Raw genomic sequence first — 25847 nt, 5'->3', positions numbered from 1 at the left:
ACAGACAAAGGTATGGTAGGATGTAAATACAGTGGAGGTAAACCTAGGTATTGAGTGATGATGATAGATATATTGTTATATAGAGATATAGAGATATTGAAGAGTTACAAGGTCTGCTGAACAAAAGAGCCCCATCACCCCAAACAGTTAAAGTAGTGGAATTGGGTGGTGATTTTTATTTGTGTTATGAAATCGTGTTCTATAGGTGTTGGGTTAGTTGGTGGTGTTTTTTTTCCTCCCTTTTGCACGTTTTTTATTTTTGTAAATGTAACGTGGCCGATCACACAGTAGGTGGCGGCATGAACGAACAAAATGTACGTACACCATGATACCAAAGAAGAAGTAGAAAACGGAAGTGAACAGTAATCGTGTATTTTTTCAATTTCAACGTTAGCGGTTTTATTGTTGTAATTTAGACGTTTGTTAACACCATGGAACTCAAAATATGACGAATTTAACTGTACAGCATCACATACTTACCGCAGGTGGTCTTTAATTCACGTTGGAGAAAGGACTTGGTTGATAGAGCTACGTAGTAACGCTAGCTATTTGCTAACAATGGCTAACTGTATGGTTTTCCACACACAAATAGCCTCCATTATGGAGGTGCTAGCGAATGCAGCCGTGGCAGAGATATGTAAAGTCGTCGACAACGACTATGCAGTGTTTCGTTTGGAAATTTCTCAAAGCCAGAAAGAAAACAGGGGGTTGCGGAGGAAACTACAACTAATGGACTTGAAGGTGGCACGGGAGCGCGCAGAGAGGACAATACGAGAGCGCGTCCCCGCCAGTCGTCCCAGTAGTGTCAAGATCCTCGACCGATACAGAGGAATGGCAAGAGGTACATTTTGCAGAAGGCTGAGGCTGCACGAACTGTCGCGGTTAATTTAATAGCTCAGTGCCTGTCGCTCCGTTACCTTCTGCACATGTCTTCAGATGTGTTAACCAGAATTGGGTCTTGGTCAATTTTAGGATAGCAAGCACTTGTGCAAAGACATTATCATATTCTAACCAGATTCTTTATTAACTGAATTTCCTATTATCTACTCAATGAAAACAATGTGAATACAAGACATTGATCAATAAATGGTATATCTAGAATTTAATAAGTGTTACCTGATCATAACTTACTTAACCACCACTTTTTCCCCAATCACTCTTAGGTGAAGGACATCTCACTGGAGGCCACAGAAACTTTGAAAAGCCAGCGGGACACAATGCGTGGAGAGATGACCAACCCATAGCTGTAGATGAGGGGAGTGGAACCTCAACCCAGCATGTTATTGTGATAGAGGTTAGTGTCATAGTGTAACATTCAAAACGAAAGTATGTAGAATGTGGCTCATTTATTTCAGAAAGGCTCCCCTTAGCCATTAATTTGCTTACATGGTCATCCTTAATTATCTGCCATATGAGAGCTTGTGAGACTTCCCTACGACATTGTTATTATATTCCCTGATTGTTATCCAATTAAACTAATGTACCGATAATAACCTAGTGTCTTCTTGTCAGTCTGCAGATGCAGAGGCAGCAGGTCCTGGAGGATCGTCTCTGGTCAAGCAGGAGAGGACTGAAGGAGATGACCCACAACACAGCCGAAACATCCAGACAGGAGCAGCGGCTGGAGTGGCACTCCCTGTAGCCACAGCAGACCTCGTCAACGCCACGGCGCCCCAGCACAGGACCCGACGCAGCATCACGGAGGTCAGTGGAATGTCGAACGCCGTCCTCAAGTCAGAGACTTTAACTGTAACACAAAGGCTCTTACACACAGGATCTGACCATAGGTCAGACCCAGAGAGACTGGGCTGTCCTCCTGCTCCCGGCTCAGAGTATTTTCTTTATGGTAGCCCGAGGACGGTTCATTCCCATCGGGACTCAGGTGACGTGTTAGAGACGGTCAATTTTCCGTCTTGCTCTTACACTACAGAGATGGACCCTGGCAACATCCCATTGGATTTAGAGACACAGACTGATCTGTCTAGAGGGGACTGGAACCAGTACAGTAGTAGTCTATACGCTGAAGGGTGCCTAGATAAGAAAGAGGAGGTTATTGTCGTAGATGAGGTGACTATGAAATTGGAGGGCGATGCTCCTCTGATATGGAATGAAACTCACTTAAGAGAAGGACACTCACAAGGGGGAGATTTCTTAGATTACAGGGAAAGCTTAGAGACTAATCCAGATGTCATAACCCACTCCCCTTTACACACGCTCAGGGATCACGAACCAGTGAACACGTCGTTTTGGCCTACCGATCAGGTATTGAACTCAAACGACCAAAGGGCAAAGGTTCAGGGAGGGGGACCAAAATCAGGCGGTAGTAAAGTGAAACGGTTCCTCTGCATGTTCTGTAACAAAGGCTTCAGCTGCATCCAGAAGGTGGAGATCCACCAGAGGGTCCACACAGGGGAGAAACCATTCAGCTGCTCCCAGTGTCACATGCGATTTGCTGAGGCTGGCAACCTGAAGAGGCACCAGAGGGTCCACACAGGTGAGAAACCCTACAGCTGCCCACAGTGTCACATGCGTTTCGCCCAGTCTGGCAACCTGAAGATGCACATGAAGGTCCACACGGGAGAGAGGCCGTTCACCTGTACACACTGCAGGAAGAAGTTCTCAGAAAGGAGCTACCTCAGGATACATCTGCAGAAAAACCATTCCACTCTATAACATAGGAAGTAAACATTCCACTCGATCGCTTCTGACGTTTAGACAAACCCTGCATTAAAGACAAAGATTAATTTTCATTGTTGTCAGTAGAAAATATCCACAGATGAATTTGGAATAATGAGAGTAACAGATTTCTGTGTTGAATATTCCTGGGTAAAAAAATTCCATCCAGACGTGTGATATATAAGGCATATATAAGCCTAAAGTCTGTTACATATTGTGTTTGTACTGTGTAGGATATATGATGTTCACAAATTCCTATTTCATTACTTCCATTAAACTACTTAATCCCCCCCCCAATACATTTTTCCAGAGAATATTATTGCAGTTTATCAAGTTTATGCTGATTTTTAGTTGAGACATGGATGTGTGGTTTTCATATGGAGTATTTAAAACTTGTTTATGTTCAATAAACACCACCATTTTACTTTTCATTCTAAGACTTTCATTGAGACTCTCTTTAGTATACAGCATCTGATTTCACCCTATTCTGCATTCACCTTACAGCACGTTATAACCATTATACACTTACTATATATACGTACACAAACCCACACACTAACAAACACCTACTGTACACGTCATTATATTTTACGTCAAACTAATTTAGTCAGGTTTGTCTGATGACTTGATTTTTTCATAGCTGACACATCTTTTACCCATAACAGTTTTATGTCCGCCATGATGGGTTTAACAACAATGAAGTCATTCTGTAACTACAGTATAGGACTCAAACGGAGTGGGGATGGGTAAAGACTCACTTCGTTTGAAGACTTTGAAAGTGTGTTTATCTGTGTGTACATACCTGAGGGAGTATATGTCTGTGGAATCTGTAACATCTCTCTTTTCAAGGAGGAGGAGGGTCTGGAGGTGCAGCTGGTGAAGGAGGAGGAGGGTCTGGGGAACCGTAATGGGACCATGGTCATGGAGGACATCCAGACTACACCTCCTGAACCCACAGAGGGACCATCTGAGCAGCACAGGACTACACACAGTCTCACTGAGGTGAGCCCACTGTAAACTATTGGTTGAATGGTATTTGGTCGGAGCCCCTATCCACAAAGTCTCTCCTAAGTAGGAGTGCTGATCTAAGATTTATATAATAATGAGACCATGTAGACGGGTGGGGACCTGATCCTCTATCAGTACTTCTACTTTTTGTGGATACGGGCCCAGGTCTTGATGAATTTTGTCACAAGTGTGGGACCATGCCTTTCAATTATCACACTATTAAATAGAGTATAGTACTCATAGCAATCTCTCATTGCCCAATCAGAAGATTCTCCATAGAAGGGTGGTCATATCAGATCCAACATCCTCTCACTCTGTATCTCTTACAGTCAGTAGACATGGAGGATGGAAAGCCTGATCTGCTGCTAGTCAAAGAGGAGACAATAGAAGATGGACCAGTGAGCATTGATCTGCTGAGTGGACTAAAGATGGGGGAGCAAGGTAAGGGAGCAATACATATAGCCTACAGCAACTTATGTTTACATACAAAAACTTCACCAGGTAATGGACAAAACTCCATATGTAGAGTTTTCTGTCGTGTTTTTAAAGTCTAAAGTCTTCTTGCAGGTTGTTGGCTGGAGGCTAACAGTGGAGACTGGGTGGCCATCTTGGATTCCCAATCCCAGATGGGTGCAGACAAGGGCCCAGGGGACAACATCACTGAGCAGGTCAGGACCAGAGGTGACAGGGTGGAGGTCAGTGGATGGGACAGCGTCCTCAACTCTGGGCTGGGGAACAACAATGTTAACTACAACCAGAAACAGACAGTGGATCACAAAACAACAACTGAATTTAGTCTCCAAGACAACAGACTGGCTGAGACCAGGGCGAGGTGTAGATTTGGTCTGCGGGGACGGGGAGGCCAGGTTCGTATGCAGCAGGAACGAACAGGCATAGTCTCGGCTAGCGAGGCTCCATCCTGCTCCTATAGTTGTGATTCAGAGAGACTGATGGCGCCTCAGGTTAACCCCCTAACAGATGCTTCCTTCAGCCTGCCTTCTATAGGATCTATCAACTGGAACATGGACCCTGCGACAACACAGACACTCCCTGTCCTTCATCCTCCTCACACTCTCCTAATGTTAAACCAGACATCAGACAATGCCAGTGCCTCAACACTAAATGGCTACACAAGCCCATTGACAAATGACAGTAGTAGTAACGCTGTCAGTAGCTCCGGTGGCAAAGAGAAGCGCTTCCCGTGTTCGTTCTGTGGGAAAGCCTTCAGTTTCCCCAAACAGGTGGAGATCCACCAGAGGATACACACGGAGGAGAAACTATTCGGCTGCCACCTGTGCCGGGCCAGTTTCTCACACTCGTCCAAGCTGAAGAGGCACCAGAGGGTCCACACAGGAGAGAAACCCTACAACTGCCCCCAGTGTGAGAAGAGGTTCTCCCACAAGCACCAGCTGAAGATGCACCTGAAGATGCACACGGGAGAGAGGCCATTCGCCTGTACACACTGTGGGAAGAGGTTCTCAGAGAGGAGCTACCTCAGGATACACCAGCAGAAAATGCACACGGCCCATGCATAGAGTACATGTAATGTAGTACTAGTACTAGTTCGTTTGTAGTTCGTTTGTAGTTAATTCTGTTGGGTTTGGATGTAAAGGAAACTGACAAAAGAATAAGTATGATGAGGCAGAGTAGATGATATGGTGATGGTTGGTGTGATGGTGTCTGTAAACATGCTTCACTGATGAAGAGTGACCAACTTAGTCCCTTTAGGTTGATGCTGGTGTTTTATAGTGAGGTGAGGATAGTGCCTTGATTCATGTTTACTTGATATAAAACAGTGAAGCTGTTTTAATGTAATGAACCTTTTCCAAAGTATTCTAAAATAATTTATAAAAGCAAGGGTGTCAGATGTACAGAAAAGGTCAAGTGTTACCAAAGTTATTCTACTTGTCATGTATCATTTTGTGCAATAAAAGTTCAGTACTTCACTATGTGAGTGTTTGACCATTTTATTAGAATTAAATATAAAATTGAGTCTGTGCTGACTGACTTGGTTATTGTTGTTGCAAGGGACTGAGTTTCTCTTATCTCAGTCAAACCAAAACATTATACTTAATTCTTGAATCAACCAACATGGATTTAAAAAAAATAATAAACTCCAATGGCTCCATATTGTTAGGTACTTGCATCACAGTGTTAGAGATGGGCTTGACTGGTTAACATTTTATAAAGTCATGTTTTTGTGTGAACAGCAAAGCGTTTCTTAAATAAACCTTTATGCTTTTCTGTACAATTTTTGTTTGCAGTCTGCAGTCCATCAAGGCCTGCTGATATCCAGTGTTACTGGTGGGAGAGACGACCTCTGAGACGGATGGTCACATATCCTGTACCGGATCAGGACCATGGATCAGTAGCCATCACTTTTCCTTCCCAAATCGGAACCTGGACTGAACCGGGAGGGACAGAGACTCCACCACCACACAGAACACAACCAGTGGACTGAAAAACCTCAGTCCTGGTGGTCATCAGAGAGACAGAGGCTCCAGTCAGTGATCCAGTCTGCAGCCCAGACCCTTCTCTTCACAGTCTCAGTGCAGGGATGAAGCAGGGCCTGGACCTGATAGAGATAGACCCTCCTGTTCTTATGATACAAACACCACAGTATCCATGATGAACAGAGCAGGTCACCCTGGGCTTCAGCCTTCACAGAGAGTAGTGGGAGACCCCCCTGGTGGGAGTCTAATAGGAAGTCTGTCTTCTCCTTCAGGATCCTGCCTAGTGCCTGGTGACTGGGTTCATAGAAAGCCTGGACCTGGTTCTAGCCTTCCTCAGTTACCTCATGGTTACCCCACAAATACAGATGGGTCAGGATGGGCTTTCACTACGGGAGGTGCCTAGCTTATAACACAGCACACAATCCCAACAACGGCTAGAGGTCAAGGAGGGAGCTCAAAGACTAACCACCTGAGGCTGGTGGCTCCTGCTTCTACCTCCTCTAGTGTCATTCGGTCACAACGTGGGAGGGCGACAAGTCTTACTCTTGCCCTACGTGTGGGAACCGGTTCGCCAAGGCAAACAATTTGAAGGAACACCAGACCGTTCATACCAAGTAAAGGCCAATTAAGTCCAAACTATGTTACAAGCTTTTCCTTCCTGAGTAGCCTTAGACATAGGAGTGTCCACAACAGGGAGATATACAAGTTGTCTGTTTCTCTCTTTTAAAAGGTTTGTAATCAGGTCACTTTTCTGCAATTCAGGTTTGGCGGCGCTTCCGAGAGCGTTCTGACAAGTTGGCGCAGTCACCCATCTAGGCTTCAAGAGAGGCTGCTGGGCGGCCGGCGGCACTGTTGCGGCGACCGGGGCTTCCACAGGGGAGCTAGGAGCTTCTTGGACCTGCTCGCCACACTTTCGGCCACGAGCTGCTGCTCCCAGCCGGCATGAAGAAGGCGGAGGTTGGCTGTTTGGGAGCCGACGCACCACAGGAAAGAGGCAGCTGCTTCTTTTCCTCCCCTAACTTCACGAGATGCCCCGCTGTCTTTCTTATGGTGTCTCCGAATAGAGGCCCTTTTCAGAGATGGGTGCATTGAGCAAAGGTGTCTTGTTTGTCTCCTTGATGGAAGTCATGGAGAGCCAGAGGTGTGTCTGCGTCATGACCAACACAGCCATCACTTGGCCGGTGCAGACTGACAACACTTGAGTGATGTGGAGAGCAGCGCTGGTGAAACATGCCTCCTCTTCAATGCCAGTTATCCAAGCAGGCCCAGTTATTCAAACTTAATGGGCGCTCTGCCTTCTCTCTGATCGGAGCGGCTAATCGTTGCGCACCTCGAACCCATGACGCTTCAATAGCCCACGGGCGAGGGATTCGACTGGGAGTCCCTCAAGTGAGTAGGCCTGAAGAGAGAGATCCAGAGAGGATGAGTTTTAATAAGGTTGCGTTTATGGCCATGGTGTTCAACTGCACCGATGGAGCAGAAATCACATTAGATAGATGTGATAGTCGCAGCAGCAGATAAATATTTGTGTGTGAGAGATTTTAGTGCTGTAGATCTATGGGGAGTTTTGAGAGAAGGGGTTCAATCCTCCCAGGCCTGGTGTAGGATCGTTCAGGGCCAAAGTAGTGGGATGGGGTGGTGGTTTTGGGGGATAGTATATAGGCCCCGGGGTTGGTCCATTACTATTTCACTGTTTTTTTGTGACCAAAATGTGCAATCCGCATTCCGACCTGTGAAAGGCAGCAATGGGCAACACATCGTCTCGTCTGCCGGAAATTCGCAAAGTAGTAAACGGAAGTGAACCGTGACCAATAACAGTTACAACGTTTGCGTTTTATTTAGACGTAAATTAAAACCCCGGAACTCAAAATGTCACATACTTCCTCCATGTAGTGTTTAATTCGCGTTGGAGACAAGACTTAGTTGGTGGATGTTATCTAGGTAATGCTAACTCGCGTTGGAGACAAGACTTGGTTGATAGATGTTATCTAGGTAATGCTAAATAGCTAGCCGCTAAGAATGGCTAACTGTAACGTAATGGTTTCTCACACTCAAATAGCCTCCATAATGGAGGTGTTAGCGAATACAGCCGTGGAAGAGATCTGTAAACTCGTAGACGACGACTATGCAGTGTTTCGTTTGGAAATTTCTCAAAGACAGAAAGAAAACAGGGGATTGCGGAGGAAACTACAGCTACTGGAACTGAAGGTATCACGGGAGCGCGCACTCGCCAGTAGTGTCAAGATCCTCGACCGATACAGAGGAATGGCAAGAGGTACATTTTGCAGAAGGCCCGTTCCCCTCTGCGCATGTGTTAAGCACATATTGTATGGTTAACCAGAGTTGGGTCTTGGTCAGTTTTTGGATTGTATGCAATAATTCCCCTGATTACTTAGCAGTCTTGCACAAAGACACTATCATATTCTTGACTTACTACATTTCCTATTACTTACTAATTGAAAACAATCTATTTATGAATAGTTGTGTGATATGTTACCTTATATCCTTGCCAATTGAAGACGGTGTCAAATACTTTACTTGACAATATAGTGATGAGCATTGACAACACAGTACCTAACCTAACCACCTATTTTCCCCCAACCACTCTCTCAGGTGAAGGACATCTCACAGGAGGCCACAGAGGTTTTGTGAAGCCAGCAGGACACAATACATGGAGAGATGACCAACCAATCACGGTTGTTGAGGGAAGTGGAACCTCATCCCAGCATGTTATGGTGATAGAGGTTAGTGTCATAGTGTATCATATGAATTACAGTACATCTAATGTGGCTTGTTTATTTCAGGAAGTCTCCCCTCAGCTATTTCCTTGCTTACTTGTACATCCTTGTGTATCTGCCATAGTGGAACTTGTGAGACTTCCATACAACATTGTTATCCAATTCAACTCATGTACTGATAATAACCTCTCTTCTTGTGTCAGTCTGCAGATGCAGAGGCTGCAGGTCCTGGGGTCAAGCAGGAGACGTCTGCAGGAGAGGAGGACCCAAGGTACTGCAGAGATATCCAGACTGGAGTGCCCCCTGTATCCACAGAAGACCCCGTCACCACCCCAGCACTGCCCAGAACTCGACACAGCATCACGGAGGTCAGTGGAACGCTGAACGCCGTCCTCAAGACAGAGACTATAACGGGGCTGAGGCAACTGGGCTATCCTCCCTTCTCAGAGTATTTACTTTACAGTAGCCCGAGCGCGGTTCTGTCCCATTGGGATTTAGGTGACTCGTTACTGATTGTAAATGATCCGTCCTGTTGATGTGCTACAAAGACCGAGATGATACATGGTGACCTGCCTGTGGGTTTAGATACACAGACTAATCCAATGAGAGGGGACTGGAACTGGTACAGTACTAGTGTATATTCTGAAGGGTGCCTAGATAAGAAAGGAGAGGGCCTGGTTGTCGATAAGGTGACTGTGAAAGTGGAGGGCCACGCTCCTCGGACATGGAATGCAGAGTTTAATTTAGGACACTCACAGGTCAACACCAGGGACTTCTGGGATTACAGGGAAAGCTTAGAGACAAATACAAATGTCACTTTACACATGCTTAGGGATCGCGACACAGTGTCCATGACTATGGCACCTTCCGATTCACACGGCTATATGATGTTCAGAAATGCCTATTTCATTACTTCCATTCAACTACTTAATTTTGTTCCTCAAAACACTTTTTATGAGAAAAGCATTGTACACTGAATAAAAATATAAACGCAACATGCAGTCAGGTCCAGACCCTGGTGAGGACGACGAGCACGCAGATGAGCTTCCCGGAGACAGTTTGTGCAGAAATTCTTCAGTTGTGCAAACCCAAAGTTTCATTAGCTGTCCGGTTGGCTGGTCTTAGATGGTGCTGAAGGTGAAGAAGCCGGATGTGGAGGTCCTGGGCTGGCATGGTTACATGTGGTCTGCGGTTATGATGCCGGTTGGACGTACTGCCAAATTCTCTAAAGTGACGTTGGTGGCTTATGGTAGAGAAATTAACATTCAATTATCTGGGAACAGCTCTGGTGGACATGCTTGCAGTCAGCATGCCAATTGCATGCTCCCACAAAACGTGTGGCATTGTGTTGTCTGACAACTGCACATTTTAGAGTGGCCTTTTATTGTCACCAGCACAAGGTGCACCTATGCGATATGCCACACCTGTCAGTTGGTTGGATTATCTTGGCAAAGGAGAAATGCTCACTAACAGGGATGAAAACAAATTTGTGCTCAAAATATTTGGGAAATAAGCTGTTTGTGCGTATCGGGGATCCTTTATTTCAGCTCATGAAAAATGGGACCAACACGTTACATGTTGCTTTTATATTTTTGTACAGTGTAGTTTATCATGCACATATTTAGTTGAGACTTACTTTTGGCCATGCAGTGTATGTGGACACCTGCTCGTCGAACATCTCATTCCACAATCATGGGCATTAATATGGAGTTAGTCCCCACTTTGCTGTTCTTCATCTTCCGCTATTCTGGGAAGGCTTTCCACTAGATGTTAGAACATTGCTGCAGGGACTTGCTTCCATTCAGCCACGAGCGTTAGTGAGGTCTTGCACTGATGTTGGTGCGATTAGGCCTGACTTGCATTCGGCATTCCAATTAATCCCACAGGTGTTCAATGAGGTTGAGGTCAGGGCTCTGTGCAGGCCAGTCAAGTTCTTCCACACCAATCTCGACAAACCATTTCTGTATGGATCTCGTTTTGTGCACTGGGGCATTGTCATGCTGAAACAGGAAAAGTCCTTCCCCAAACTGTTGCCACAAAGTTGGAAGCAAAGAATGTCTATGCTGTAGGGTTTAGATTTCCCTTCACTGGAACTAAGGGGCCTAGCCTGAACCATGAAAAACTGCCCCAGCCCATTTCCGCTGCTCCAGAGTCCAATGGCTGCGAGCTTTACACCACTCCAGCCAACGCTTGGCATTGCACATAGTGATCTGAGGCTTGTGTGCGGCTGCTCAGCCATGGAACCCAACCATTGAAGGTCCCCAAGAACAGGCCTGAATGCCAAGCGTCACGTCTGGAGGAAACTTGGCAAACTTTGACTGCGTAAAGGGTCTGAATACTTAAGTAAATGTGATATTTCCAAGAAAAAAAAATAATAAACCAAAATCTGTTTAATTTATATTTTTATATATACATATACAGTGGGGAGAACAAGTATTTGATACACTGCCGATTTTGCAGGTTTTCCTACTTACAAAGCATGTAGAGAGGTCTGTCATTTGTATCATAGGTACACTTTAACTGTGAGAGACGGAATCTAAAACGAAAATCACATTGTATGATTTTTAAGTAATTAATTTGCATTTGCAATGATTATATCATTCTGTAACTACAGTATAGGACTCAAATGTAGTGAGGATGGGTAAACACTCTGAGTGTATGTCTGTGTGATCTGTATCACCTGTCTCTTCCAAGAGGAGGAGGGTCCAGAGGTGCTGCTGGTGAAGGAGGAGGGTCTGGGGAACCCTGAGGGGCCCATGGACATGGAGGACAACCAGACTACACCTCCTACTGAACTCACAGAGGAACCAGCTGAGCAGCACAGGACCACACACAGTCTCAATGAGGTGAGCCCAATGTAAACTACTGTGGTATTAGGGGCCGTATCCACAAAGCCTCTCTGAGTAGGAGTGCTGATCTAGGATCAGTTTTGCCTTTTAGATCATAATGAATAAGACTATATAGCGATCAGCACTTTTACTCGGAGACTCTTCATGGATACGGGCCCAGGTCTTGGTACATTTTGTATTAAGTGTGGGACCATGCCTTTATCAAACCATTAAAGTGTCAAGTGTCAATCAAATCAACGAACGTGTGCATAGTATCAAATAACATGTTTGCATAGTACTCATAGCAATACATCAGAAGATGCTCCATAGCAGGGTGCTCATATCATATTTCTTGATCCAACATCCTCTCACTGTGTATCTCTTACAGTCAGTAGACATGGAGGATGGGAAGCCTGATCTGCTGCTAGTCAAAGAGGAGATGATAGAAGATGAACCAGAGAGCATTGACCTGCTGAGTGGTCTAAAGATGGGGGAGCAAGGTAAGAGAGAAATACATATAGCCTCCATACAGTAATAGATCTTCAATGGGACTAGTAATACATATAGCCTACATACAGTAATAGATCTTCAATGGGAATAGTAATACATATAGCCTCCATACAGTAATAGATCTTCAATGGGACTAGTAATACATATATCCTCCATACAGTAATAGATCTTCAATGGGAATAGTAATACATATAGCCTCCATACAGTAATACATCTTCAATGGGAATAGTGATATTCCTGGCTTTTGTTTTTTCTTCATTCATAAAATTAAAACATTACAACTTGTGTTTACATACAAAAACACACATAATGTATGAACTTCACCAGGTAATAGACAAAAAAATAACTCAATATGGAGAGTTCTCTGCCATGTTTGGAAAGTCTATTTTGTAACCTCTTCCTGCAGGTGGCTGGCTAGAGGCTAATAGAGGAGACTGGGCGACCATCTTGGATTCCCAGACGGATGCAACCAAGGCACCAGGGGACATCATCACTGAGCAGGCCACAACCAGAGGTGACTTGGTGGAGGTCAGTGGATGGGAAAGTGTCCTCAACTCAAGTTAGTCGCCGCTCTAGCGACTCCTGTGGCAGGCTGGGATCAATGCATGTTGATATGGTCGCCAGGTGTATGGTGTTTCCTCCAATACATTGGTGCTTCTGGGTTAAGCAAGCATTGTGTCAAGAAGCAGTGCGGCTTGGTGGGGTCGTGTTTTGGAGGACGCACAGCTCTTGACCTTCGCCAGATATGGGACAAGACTGTAACTACCAATTTGGATATCACAAAGAAGAACAAAATATATATATAAAAAAAGGTAAAACTCTGGGCTGGGGAACAACACTGTTAACCACAACCAGAAACAGACAGTCAACAACATTTCTGGCTGAGACCAGGGCGAGGTGTAGATTTGGTCTACGGGGATGGAAAGAACAGACACAGACTTTTGGCTAGTGATGCTCCTATAGTTGTGATTCACAGAGACTGATGGCGCATCAGGTTAACCCCCTAACAGGTGCTGCCTTTAGCCTGCGTTCTATTAGCCTGATGATTAGCCTGATCTATTGGCCTGATGATTTTGATTCTTTGTCATTCGCTACATACTTTAGTCTGAGACTGCCATAGTTGAAGTCGTTTGTGGTGACGAGGGGCATTGTACAACACAAAGTCATCGGCGATTTTATCGACTCTAACCAATCAAAGTATTTTGTATTTGTATTTATGAAGGAAATCGTTGTGAAATCTGTTTCCGCTCAAGTCGGCTACGCAATGCAATGCTCTTTCTATTGGCTGGCTGGCTAGCTAGCAAACATAGCTGCACACAATAATACCAAACACAATATCAGTATGTAAAGTAGCTAGTTAGCTGTAAAATCACCGAAACAAACTGCAGTATCAATCTCACCATGTTCAACCTGCTGATTAATGTGCCTCTGAGTGGATTACTGTGCGCCTCCCATAGTCTGTTCTTGACTTGGGGATTGTGACGAGACCTGGTGCCATGTCTGTTTGCTATTGTCCGAGCTGTTTGTCCGAGCTGTTTGCTATTGGTTGAAACAGACAGCTCGGTGCGTCAACACTTCTTACACAAACAAGTAGTGATGAAGTCAATCCCTGCTCTACTTTGAGCCATGAGAAATTGACATGCATGCATGCATGTATTAATGTTAGCTCTCCATGTACATTTAAGGGCCAGCCGTGCTGCCCTTTTGTGAGCCAATTGTAATTTTCCTATTTGTGGCACCTGGAACGTAGTCCAGGTGTGACAACTATGGCCTGTAGGACCTGCCTTGTTGATAGTGTTGTTAAGAAGGCAGAGCAATGCTTTATTATGGACAGACTTCTCCCCATCTTAGCTACTGTTGCATCAACATGTTTTGACCATGCCAGTTTACAATCCAGGTTTACTCCAAGCAGTTTATTCACCTCAACTTTCCACATTATTTATTACAATATTTAGTTGAAGTTTAGAGTATCAAAGCCAATGAATAATTGTCAAACCTCCGCTTTACCCACGTGTGTTCTGGCTCTGGATTACTTAATTGGCAAAGTGGTCAAACAACGAACAAACAGTGAGCCATCGTATTCATGCATCAAAATCCAAAAACTAATAATAAAAAAGCATTGCAAGTTTGAATGTTGTATAGATAGTGTGGGAGAGGTGGAAAAATTATTGTTATCGATCATTAATGACAAACCTCCTGGCATTGACAACTTAGATGTAAAGCTACTGAGGATGGTGGGAGTGGCTATTGAGTCAGCTATCTGTCATATCTTTAAGCCTAGAGGAAAGTCTTTGTCCTCAGGCCTAGAGGGAAGCCAAAGTAATTCCGCTACCCAAGAGTGGTAAAGCGGCCTTTACTGGTTCTAACAGCAGACCTATAAGCTTTCTGCCAGCTCTTAGAAAACTGTTGGAAGACATGTTTGACCAAATACAATGCTATTTAGCTTTAAAAATATTAAAAATAGACTTTCAGCATGCTTATAGAGGAGAGCACTCAACATGTACTGCACTGACACAAATGATGATTGGTTAAAAGAAATTCATAATAATACGATTGTGGGAACTGTACTGTTAGATTTCAGTGCAGCCTTTGATATTATTGACCAAAAGCTGTTGTTGAAAAATGTATGTGTTATGGCTTTTCAACCACTACCATATTGTGGATTCAAAGCTATCTATCTAATAGAAATCAAAGGTTTTTCTTTAATGAAAGCTTCTCTAATGTCAAACATGTAAAGTGTGGTGTACCGCAGGTCAGCTCTCTAGGCCCTCTACTCTTTTTTATTTTTACCAATGATCTGCCACTGGCATTAAACAAAGCATGTGTGTCCATGTATTCTGATGATTCAACCAGCAACCACAGCTAATGAAACCCATAACAAAGAGATGCAGTTTGTTTTGGATGGGTGGCCAGTAATAAACTGATCCTGAACATCTCTAAAACTAAGAGCATTGTATTTGGTACAAATCATTCCATAAGTTATAGTCCTCAGCTGAATCTGGTACTGACTTGTATGGCTGTTGAACAAGTTCAGGAGACTAAATTACTTGGCACCACCTTAGATTTGTAAACTGTCATGATTCAATGGTTGTAAAGATGGGGAGAGGTCTGTCTGTAATAAAGAGATTCTCTGCTTTTTTGACACAATTCAAAAAGCAAGTCCTGCAGGCTCTAGTTTTGTCTTATCTTGATTATTGTCCAGTTGTGTGGTCTTGTCCTGCAAGGATAGACCTAGTTCAGCTGCAGCTGGCCCAGAACAGAGCGGCACTTCTTGCTCTTCATTGTAATCAGAGGACTGATATAACTACTATGCATGTCAGTGGAGGAGAGACTTGACTGCATCGGTTTTTGTTTATGAGAAACAATGTGTTAAATCCCAAATAGTTTGCATAGTCAACTTACACACAGCTCTGACACACACACTTACCACACCAGACATGCCAAAAGGGGCTTTTTACAGTCCCCAAATCCAGAACAAATTCAAGAAAGTGTACAGTATTATATAGAGCCATTATTGCATGGAACTCCGTTCCATCTCATATTGCTCAAGTGAACAGCAAACCTGGTTTCAAAAAACCGATAAAGCAACACCTCGTGGCACAACGCCTCTCCCGTATTTGACCTAGATAGTTTGTGTTTCTGTATTGATATGTAGGGTTATATGTGCCTTTTGTTTAAAAAATATATATATTTTTTTTGTCATTTTTACATGTTTTGTGTGGACCCCAGGAAGAGTAGCTGCTGCTTTTGCAACAGCTAATGGGGATCCTAATAAAATACCAAATACCAAATCAACACATAATAAACTCCATATTGTTAGGTACTTGAATCACAGTGTTAAAGATGGGCTTGACTGTGGTTAGCATATTATATGTCATGTTTCTGTGTGTACAGCAAGGAGTTTGTTATACGTCTTTATATGCTCTTCTGTTCAATGTGTGTTTACAGTCTGCAGTCCATGAGGACCTGCTGATGTCCGGTGTTGCTGGAAGGAGAGACTGGATATCTGAGGTGGCTGGTCACAAACCCTGGCCGCGGATCAGGACACTGGATCAGGAGCCGTCACGGTTCCTTCTTGAATCGGAACCAGGTCCCAACCGCGAGGGACAGAGACTCCACCATCACACAGAACACAACCAGTGGACAGGTGGACTGAACAACCTCAATCCTGGTGGTCATCAGAGAGACAGAGGCTCCAGTCAGCAGCCCAGACCCTTCTCTTCACAGTCTCAGTGCAGGGATGAAGCAGGACCTGGGCCTGATAGAGATGGACCCTCCTGTTCCTATGAAACAAACACCACTGTATCCATGATGAACAGAGCAGGCTACCCTGGGCTTCAGCCTTCACAGAGAGTGGTGGGAGAACCCCCTGGTGGTAGTCTATCAGCAAGTCTGTCTTCTCCTTCAGGGTCTCGTCTAATGCCTGGTGACTGGGTTCATAGACAGCCTGGACCTGGGTCTAGCCTTCCTGGTGATGGTTACCCCACAAATACAGACAGGGTCAGGACGGGCGTACCTCACAAGAGGTACCTAGCCTATAACACGGCACACAATCCCAACAACACCCAAACAATGGCTAGAGGTCAAGGAGGGAGCTCAAAGACTAACCACCTGAGGACGGTGGCTCCTGCTTCTATCTCCTCTGGTGTTATTGGGTCACAACGTGAGAGGCCGAGCATTAGTACCGACGCCGACAAGCCCTACTCCTGCCCCACGTGTGGGAAGTGCTTCGCTAGGGCAAACTATTTGAAGGAGCACCAGACCGTTCACACCAAGGAGAAGCCCTTCAAGTGCAAACTATGTTACAAGAGCTTCTCCTTCCTGACTAACCTTACCAGACATAAGAGTGTCCACAACGGGAAAAATTTGTAGCAGTGTGGTTTGAGATGTACACAGGGGATGTCTGGGAATTATTCTTCACCTGACATATTATAGTTATCATGTGAAGTGTCTTGGGATAAGAAGGTAATTAACCACATACCCCTCATTAACCCTTTATTAACATGTCATGTTCTGGAGCAACGTGTTGAAGGTGCCTGAAGTCAACTCTGAAAGACTAGCAGGAAGTGTTAGTTGCATGCATGAGAGGACCAATGGGCAGGCTCGGGTGGAGATCGTTGATGTCACTCGCTCTCGGAGTTGGAGACGAGGGCCAGCTGAGGGGGACCTATTGGATTGGTGCTCACCCCTGCCCCTCCGTGTCCAGCGTCTCTGTTCTTAGGGGGACGGTCCAGCCTCTTGGAGTTCTTCTTGGAACATAGGACATATCCAGGCTGTTTCACATCCGGCCGTGATTGGGAGTCCCATAGGGCGGCGCACAATTGGCCCAGCGTTGGCTGGGGTAGGCCGTCATTGTAAATAAGAATTTGTTCTTAACTGACTTGCCTAGTTCAATAAATTATCATTTTAAAAATATGAAACATGTAAATACCTGTTTTTAGTGACTGTAAACTTAGGCTAGAACAAGGACAGTTACATATTTACCTTAGTGAGGTGATGTAGATGGAATAGTCATTCTACTCTATTCTTGCTAACACACTGTTTGTTCTAAACAAATCTGCTCTCAGCTTCAAAGTGGTGGAAAAAGTACCCACAAATCATACTTGACTAAAAGTAAAGATACCTTAATAGAAAATGACTCAAGTAAAAGGTACACAGTTAAATTCTACTTGAGTGAAAGTATAAAGGTATTCGGTTTAAAATATACTAAAGTATAAATCATTTATAATTCCTTATATTAAGCTAAACAGATGGCACAATTTTCTTGCTTTTTTAATTTACGGAAAGCCACGGGAACACTAGTTTACAAACAAACCATGTGTGTTTAGTGAGTCCGCCAGATCAGAGGCAGTAGGGATGTTCAGTTGATAAGTGCGTGAATTTGACCGACTATGTTCCTGTCCTGCTAAGCATTCAAAAGGTAACGAGTACTTTTGGGTGTCAAGGAAAATGTATGGAGTAAAAAGTGCCTTTGTTGCATTTAATCACAATTTTATTTCAGTGGGCTATCTCTTTGAAATAACTTCTCAGCCTATTCACAATAATATTGGGCTGAATGCTGATAGGGGAAACTTGCTGAATGATCAGAGAAAGGATAGTCAAAGCTTATTTTTTTGGACTATTTACAGAAAAATAAGTCCTGGATGCTTTGCTGGCAATCGACAACAAGAAATCCACAGGGGCCAACCAATTGGATCCAGGTCGACTTAGGTTTGCAGCACCCATCATTGTTGGCTCGATAACCCACCGTTTTTATTTATCGTTTATCAGGAAATATTACACAATTATGGAAATCAGCTCTTGTGCTGCCTCTCCATAAGGCCAGGATAGTAGTTATCTTAATATCACCCCATTTCAAGCTTCTTGAATCGTTGGTAAATATACAACTTTGCTATTTTCTATCTGAGAAATGTATTTTGAATGTAAACCAATCAGGTTTTAGGCCTGTGCAGAGCACTATTACAGCAACCACTTTAGTTATGGATCTTGTCAATGCTTTAGACACAAATTAATGTGTTGCTTTGTGGACCTGTCAAACGCTTTTGATACTGTTGATCATGTCATTTTATTTAATAAGTTGTCATCGATGGGCCTGATTTCTGACTCCTGGTTATCTTAGTGACAGAACTCAGGCCATCGTGATTGATGGGGTTAAGTCTGAATTTCTTGAGGTACATAAGGTGTACCACAGGAGTCGATTTTGGGACCTGTATTCTTCACTATTTATATAAACACCATTGGTTAATCTGTTTAAAAATGGTCAACTTCATCTACATGCAGATGATACTGTTTATGCTATTGCCCCAACTGTCGATCTGGCTGTGTCAAAACTACGGTCAAACTTTATAGCTATGCAGGAATCCCTTGCTGATTTAAAATATGTGCTTAAAATGGGCAAATTCAGTGCATTTGGAAAGTATTCAGACCCTTTGACTTTTTCCACATTTTGTTACGTTACAGCCTTATTCTAAAATGGATTAAATAAAACAAATTCCTCAGCAATCTACACACAATACCCAATAATGACGAAGCGAAAACAGGTATTTGGACATTTTTGCTAATTTATTACAAATAAAAAACAACTTATTTACATAAGTATTCCTATGGGACTAGAAATTGAGCTCAGATAAATCCTGTATTAATTGATCATCCTTGATGTTTCTACAAAGGCACCTAAAGACTCTCAGACCATGAGAAACAAAATGGTCTCTGGTCTGATGAAACCAAGATAGAACTCTTTAGCCTGAATACCAAGTGTCACATCTGGAGGAAACTTCACCTACAGTGAAGAGTGGTGGCAGCAGCAGTATGTTTTTCAACGGCAGGGACTGGGAGACTAGTCAGGATCGAGGTAAAGATGAACGAAGCAAAGTACGGTGAAATCCTTGATGAAATCCTGCTCCAGATGGCTCAGGACCTCAGACTGGGGTGAAGATTCACCTTCCAACAGGACAATGACCCTAAGCACAGAGCCAAGACAATGACCAAAGGCTCGTATTTTTGTGTGTTTATAATATTATAATTAAGTCTATGATTTAATATTTGATAGAGCAGTCTGACCGAGCAGTGGTAGGCAGCAGCAGGCTCGTAAGCATTCATTCCAACAGCACTTTACTCGGTTTGCCAACGGCTCTTAGCAATGCTTGAAGCACAGCGCTGTTTATGACTTCAAGCCTATCAACTCCAGAGATTAGGCTGACAATACTAAAGTGCTTATAGGAACATCCATTCATATCCAAGGTATGTGAAATACAAATGGTATAGAGCGAAATAGTTGACGCGTCATAATGCCGATAATAATGACAACCTAAAACTTCTTAACTGGGAATATTGAAGACTCATGTTAAAAGGAACCACCAGCTTTCATATGTTCTCTTGTTCTGAGCAAGGAACTTAAACGTTAGCTTTTTTTACATGGCACATATTGCACTTTTATTTTTGTTCACTATATTTTAAGGCAGACTGACAAACCTTAGTTGATTTCCAAACTGTATCAAGGGTTGATATTGGCTTTTCCCGATGACACAAAATATGTAAACAACACAATGTCACAATGATGGCAGAAATGTCAAGTTATACATAACTTGATTTGATTTATTAGAAGTTTAAAGGTATACTGCAACTTTTATGGTGTCTGGATGCCTTATATGGAAAACTGCACAATAAAAGGAGTCTGTATTGAAAACATGCCCAAGTCAGGGGAGATACATAATTACGCAATCCCTAGATGCTGGGCTGCTCAGTCCTGGCCCTGGGGGTCTGCCTTACTGTTGTTAGTCACTCTGGCATTTGCCTAACACACCTGAAACCAATAATGAATGTTTCACTAAGATCCTAAAGCTGAGTGGGGTGTGTTGGGTTCTGGACCCTTAGGGGCAGGATGGGGAGATCCAGTCTTATTGTGTGCAAGTAAAGAGAGGTCTACAGTACTATTATGCCTATGATATGAATTACAGTGACCTCCATAATTATTTTGACAGTGAAGCATTTTTTCTTCTTTTGGCTCTGTACTCAGTGTGGATTTGAAATCAAACAATGATTGATCAAGTCAAAGTGCAGACTGTCAGCTTTAATTTGAGTGTATTTTCATTCATACTGGGTAAACCATTTAGAAATTACAGCACTTTTTCTACATAGTCGATTCATTCAGGATTATCCGTAATCATGGTCACATTCATATAGAAGTGTTTAGAAACAGTCTATTCTTATTTACAATAAGTGGCACCAAAAGGGTCAAATTAGATTGTGTAGGAATGTAGCAATTTTGGGGTAATACCTTACTGAGGTGATGTAGATGGAATTGTATTGTATTTGATTCTACTCTGTTCTTGCTATCACACTTATTTCTAAACAAGTCTGCTCTCAGATTTAAAAAAAAAAAATACTGACTGATAGTACCGTATTTAAAAAAAAAACAGCGCACATAGGTTGTGGTTAAATAAAAAACTATGACTCCACCCAATAACATCCTTTCTCTTCAGTGTTAACGGAAATGAAAAGTGACCTAGAACAATTACCACGTTAGCGTTATTTAGACGTTTATTAAAACCCTGGAACTCAAACTATGACTAATTTAACTGCACAGCATCACATACTTACAAGGTAGTGTTTAATTCGCGTTGAAGACAGGGCATGTTTGATAGATGTTATCTAGGTAGCGCTAGCTAGTTGCTAACAATGGCTAACTGTATGGTTTTTCACACTCAAATAGCCTCCATTATGGAGGTGCTAGCGAATGCAGCCGTGGCAGACATCTGTAAACTCGTAGACGACGACTATGCAGTGTTTCGTTTGGAAATTTCTCAAAGCCAGAAAGAAAACAGGGCATTGCGAAGGAAACTACAGCTATTCGAACTGAAGATGGCACGGGAGCGCGTCCTCACCAGTCGTCCCAGTAGTGTCAAGATCCTTGACCGATACAGAGGAATAGCAAGAGGTACATTTAGCAGAAGGCCGAGGCTGAGCGGCCTGTGGCTGTTCATATATAGCTAAGTGCCTGTCACCCCTTCTGCACATGTGTTCTGATGTGTTACCCAGAATTGGGTCATGGTCAGTTTTTGGATAATATTCAATAATTCCCCTAATTACTTAGCTATATTGCACAATGACACTATCATATTCTAACCATGTTCTTGATTGACTGCATGTCCTATGATTTACTCAGTAAAAACAATGTGATGCCCGGAACATAATCAATCAGTCTGTAAATAGTATATCAAGAAGTTATGCAAATTGTTACCTTTACATCCTTGTCAATTCTATACTTTTTTCCAACTGTCAATAGTGTACAGTATAGCTTTGAGCATTCACAGTAGCTAACATAAACACCTCTTTTACCCCAATTACTCTCTCGGGTGAAGGACAGCTCACTGGAGGCAATAGGAGCTTTGTGAAGCCAGTGGGACACAATACATGGAGAGATGACCAACCAGATACTGTTGATGAGGGGAATGGAGAGTCAACCCAGCATGTTATCGTGATAGAGGTTAGTGTAATAGTGTTACATTACAGTACATCAAATGTGACCAGTTTATTTCAGAAAGGCTCCCCTCCGCTATTAATTTGCTTAAATCCTAATTGATCTGCCGTAGGGGAGCTTGTGAGACTTCCCTACAACATTGTTATCCAATGCTTGTGTCAGTCTGCAGATGCAGAGGCTGCAGGTCTTGGGGTCAAGCAGCACAGGTCTGAAGGAGAGGAGGGCCCGAGGCAAAGCGGAGACATCCAGACTGGAGTGGCTGGAGCGCCCTATGAAGCCATGGAGGACCCCACTACCTCTGCACCCCAGACAAGGACCCGACGTAGCGTCACGGAGGTCAGTGGAAGACCCGACTCCGACCTCAAGTCAGAGACAGACACCAAGACTTTAACTTTAACACACAGGCTCTTACACACAGGATCAAACCCCAGATCAGACCCAGAGAGACTAGTGCTGGGAAGACTGGTCTGTCCTCCTGCTCCTGGCTCAGAGTATTTACCGATATTTCACCAGAGCCAGAGGATGGTTCATTCCGGTGGGGATGGCTATGGTGACGCGTTAGACGCTGGCGGTGATGAGCCATCTTGCTCTTACACTACAGAGATGGACCCTGGCAACATGCCCTTGGGTTTAGAGACACAGACTGATCTGTCTAAAGTGGACTGGAACCGGTACAGTAGTAGTCTATACGCTGAAGGGTCCCTAGATAAGAAAGGGGAGGTTATAGTCGTAGATGAGGTGACTGTGAAAGTGGAGAGCGACGTTCCTCTGACATGGGATGCAGATGAGACTCACGTAGGGGAAGGACACTCTCAGGGCAACACCAGTGACTTTTTAGACTACAGGGAAAGCATAGAGACAAATGTAAATGTTGCGACCCACTCCCCTTTGCACGTGTTCAGGGATCTTGACCCAGTGTCCACATCAATGGCACCTTCCGATTCACACGGCCGCGTCCTTTTCAGTCCGGTATTGAATTCAAACGACAGGGCTAGAGCCCAGTCTCAGGGAGGGGGAGCCACATCAGGTGGTAGTAAAGATAAATGGTTCTTCTGCATGTTCTGTAACAAAGGCTTCAGCTGCCCACAGAAGGTGGAGATCCACCAGAGGGTCCACACAGGTGTGAAACCCTTCAGCTGTACCCAGTGTCATATGCGCTTTGCTCAGGCTCGTGACCTGAAGAGGCACCAGAGGGTCCACACAGGGGTGAAACCCTACAGCTGTCCCCAGTGTGAGAAGAGGTTCTCCCGCCAGGACCATCTGAAAATGCACCTGAAGGTCCATACAGGAGAGAGGCCGTTCGCCTGTACGCACTGCGGGAAGAGGTTCTCAGAGAGGAGATACCTCAAGATACACCAGCAGAAAAACCATTCCACTCTATAACATAGAAATGAACCATTCCACTGGATAGCTTATAGAACAAAACCCTGCATTAAAGACAAAGATGGTTTTTGTATTGTTGTTAGCAGAAAAGATCCACAGATGCATTTGGAATAACGAGAGTTAAGCCCAATTCAGATACAACAGCTGTCATGAGACAAGATAAGACACGTTTTAGAATGTTATGTTGTACAACAGCTGACCAAAGACGGGGTATTCAGATCAAGAAGACGAGACGTGCAGTTGAGACCATTTCCACGTGGCAGCATCATTTTGTGGGGGTGCTTTGCTGCAGGAGGGACTGGTGCACTTCACAAAATAGATGGCATCATGAGGATGGAAAATTGTGGATATATTGAAGCAACATCTCAAGACATCAGTCAGGAAGTTAATGCTTGATCACAAATGGGTCTTCCAAATGGACAATGACCCCAAGCATGCTTCCAAAGTTGTGGCAAAATGGCTTTAGGACAACAGAGTCAAGGTATTGGAGTGGCCATCACAAAGCCCTGACCTCAACCCTATAGAAAATTTGTGAGCAGAACTGAAAGTGTGTGCGAGCAAGGAGGCCTACAAACCTGACTCAGTTTACACCAGCTCTGTCAGGAGGAATGGCCCAAAAATCACCCAATTTATTGTGGGAAGCTTGTGGAAGGCTACCTGAAACGTTTGACCCAGGTTAAACCATTTAAAGGCAATGCAACCAAATACTAATTGAGTGTATGTAAACTTCTGACCCACTGGGAATGTGATGAAAGAAATAAAAGCTGAAATAAATATTTCCCTCTACTATTATTCTGACATTTCACATTCTTAAAATAAAGTGATCCTAACTGACCTCTTTTTTACTAGGTTTAAATGGCAGGAATTGTGAAAAACTGAGTTTAAATGTATTTGGATAAGGTGTTTGTAAACCTCAGACTTCAACTGTACATGCACCAGAAACAGGGTACATTTTGGGCCTGATCCCGACTTAGGAATGTATGCCTTTCCGACGCACTTCTCAGTATTTGGTATTCAGACTTACCTTATTCAGTCGCATAATGCTCTCTGCAGGCGTGGCTACCTTGCACGCTCTGAATAAAATTTAATTCAACTGCTGAAAACCTTCCCACTTGCTGCCCAACAAATTTTCTCGTGGGAGTTTTCATTCAATGGTGTTTTCAAAACATTAATCTTACATGTCATTTATCAGACACTCTTACCCAGAGCGACTTACAGTGAGTAGTGAGTGCATACATTTTGATACTTTTTCTTACTGGTCCCCCACGGGAATCGAATTCACAACCCTGGCGTTGCAAGTGCCATGATCTACCAACTGAGCCACACAGGACTTTATTCCGCGTAAACCATCCATTTAAATACGGTGCACCTTTTGAATTATTATTATGTCGACAGACTCAATATAATATACAGAGAGAACGGGGTCAGAATATAGGGATCATTGAAAGAAAGCCATCTATGCCTATTCGTTTCTGTTTAAAAATACTCTTGTAGATTATTTAGGCACATTTTGGGTTAGGAAAGTATGTATAAATAAAAACTAAACGTTTTGGACAGCCTTTACGCGCAAAATATATTGATAAATAAAAAACGGTGGTTCGATTCATCCTGAAAGTTGTCATATTCAAGTTCAATCTATAAAATATTGGAAGGTGGGGAAAAAGTGGACAATAGGGATTGAACAGTAATCCTATAAATGTACCCAAATGTCTTACTAATCGTGGAGCTGTATGACAACAGTCCAGTCATCGTGAACCGTGCTCCAAGTTTAAACTGCTACGTGGGGCCTGAGTTCCATAATGATTCAATTAGGCTACATGTCCCAAATTATTGCACCACGTTAGGCTGTTATGAGCCGCTAATGCTAGCGACCCTCAGGAACAATTTATAAATCAAATCAACATTTATTTGTCACGTCCGCCGAATACAACAAGTGTGTGACAGATCTGAGAGGAAAGAAAGGTAAACAGAATGGAATGATGCAAAATACATGTATGTGGGTATTACTGACGTTGGCTCTCGATATTGACTAATATTTAACACGATAAAAATGGTAAAATAAAATGTAGAAAAGCCCGGGCATATAATCAAAATATTCTAAAGCACATCAACTCGGCAGGTTCAGCCCCACAGAAGCCTATAGTTTGGGTCTCCAAATTTCATCCACGCAAATTATGAGGGCACACAATTAAAATTCGGAATAACGGCAGAGCTATTTACATCTTATTTCACTGTGGAAAAGGGGCCGCATGTCATGTTGATATAATTTTCA

General features: G+C 43.5%; 1 protein-coding gene across 16 annotated transcripts in view; it reads left to right on the top strand.

The window, feature by feature from the left end:
• The first annotated feature begins 244 nt into the window (after nt 1-244).
• LOC118361889 (zinc finger protein 235-like) overlaps nt 245-25847 on the top strand; it is a 274869-nt gene continuing 249266 nt past the window's right edge. For 3 of the 16 annotated variants that reach the window (XR_008085476.1, XR_008085477.1, XR_008085475.1), the window contains exons 1-4: nt 282-841; nt 1164-1294; nt 1513-1704; nt 3526-3678. Coding sequence is in view for 13 of the 16 variants with exons in the window: in XM_035742106.2 (XP_035597999.2) it covers nt 559-841; nt 1164-1294; nt 1513-1704; nt 3526-3678; nt 12092-12203; nt 12620-12741; nt 16162-17085 (1917 nt within the window). In the remaining 3 variants the exon portion in view is untranslated. Of the gene's footprint in view, nt 842-1163; nt 1295-1512; nt 1705-3525; nt 3679-4013; nt 4126-4251; nt 5634-8750; nt 8882-9078; nt 9244-11571; nt 11722-12091; nt 12204-12619; nt 12742-16161; nt 19146-22354; nt 22529-25847 lie in introns of those variants that run through there. The other 13 variants (XM_052485272.1, XM_035742106.2, XM_052485269.1 and 10 more) reach the window with 13 other exon arrangements.

Source organism: Oncorhynchus keta, chromosome 29, assembly GCF_023373465.1.
Source record: "Oncorhynchus keta strain PuntledgeMale-10-30-2019 chromosome 29, Oket_V2, whole genome shotgun sequence".
In the NCBI taxonomy this organism is placed as follows: Eukaryota; Metazoa; Chordata; class Actinopteri; order Salmoniformes; family Salmonidae; genus Oncorhynchus; species Oncorhynchus keta.
This window is presented reverse-complemented; position numbering and strand designations above follow the sequence as displayed.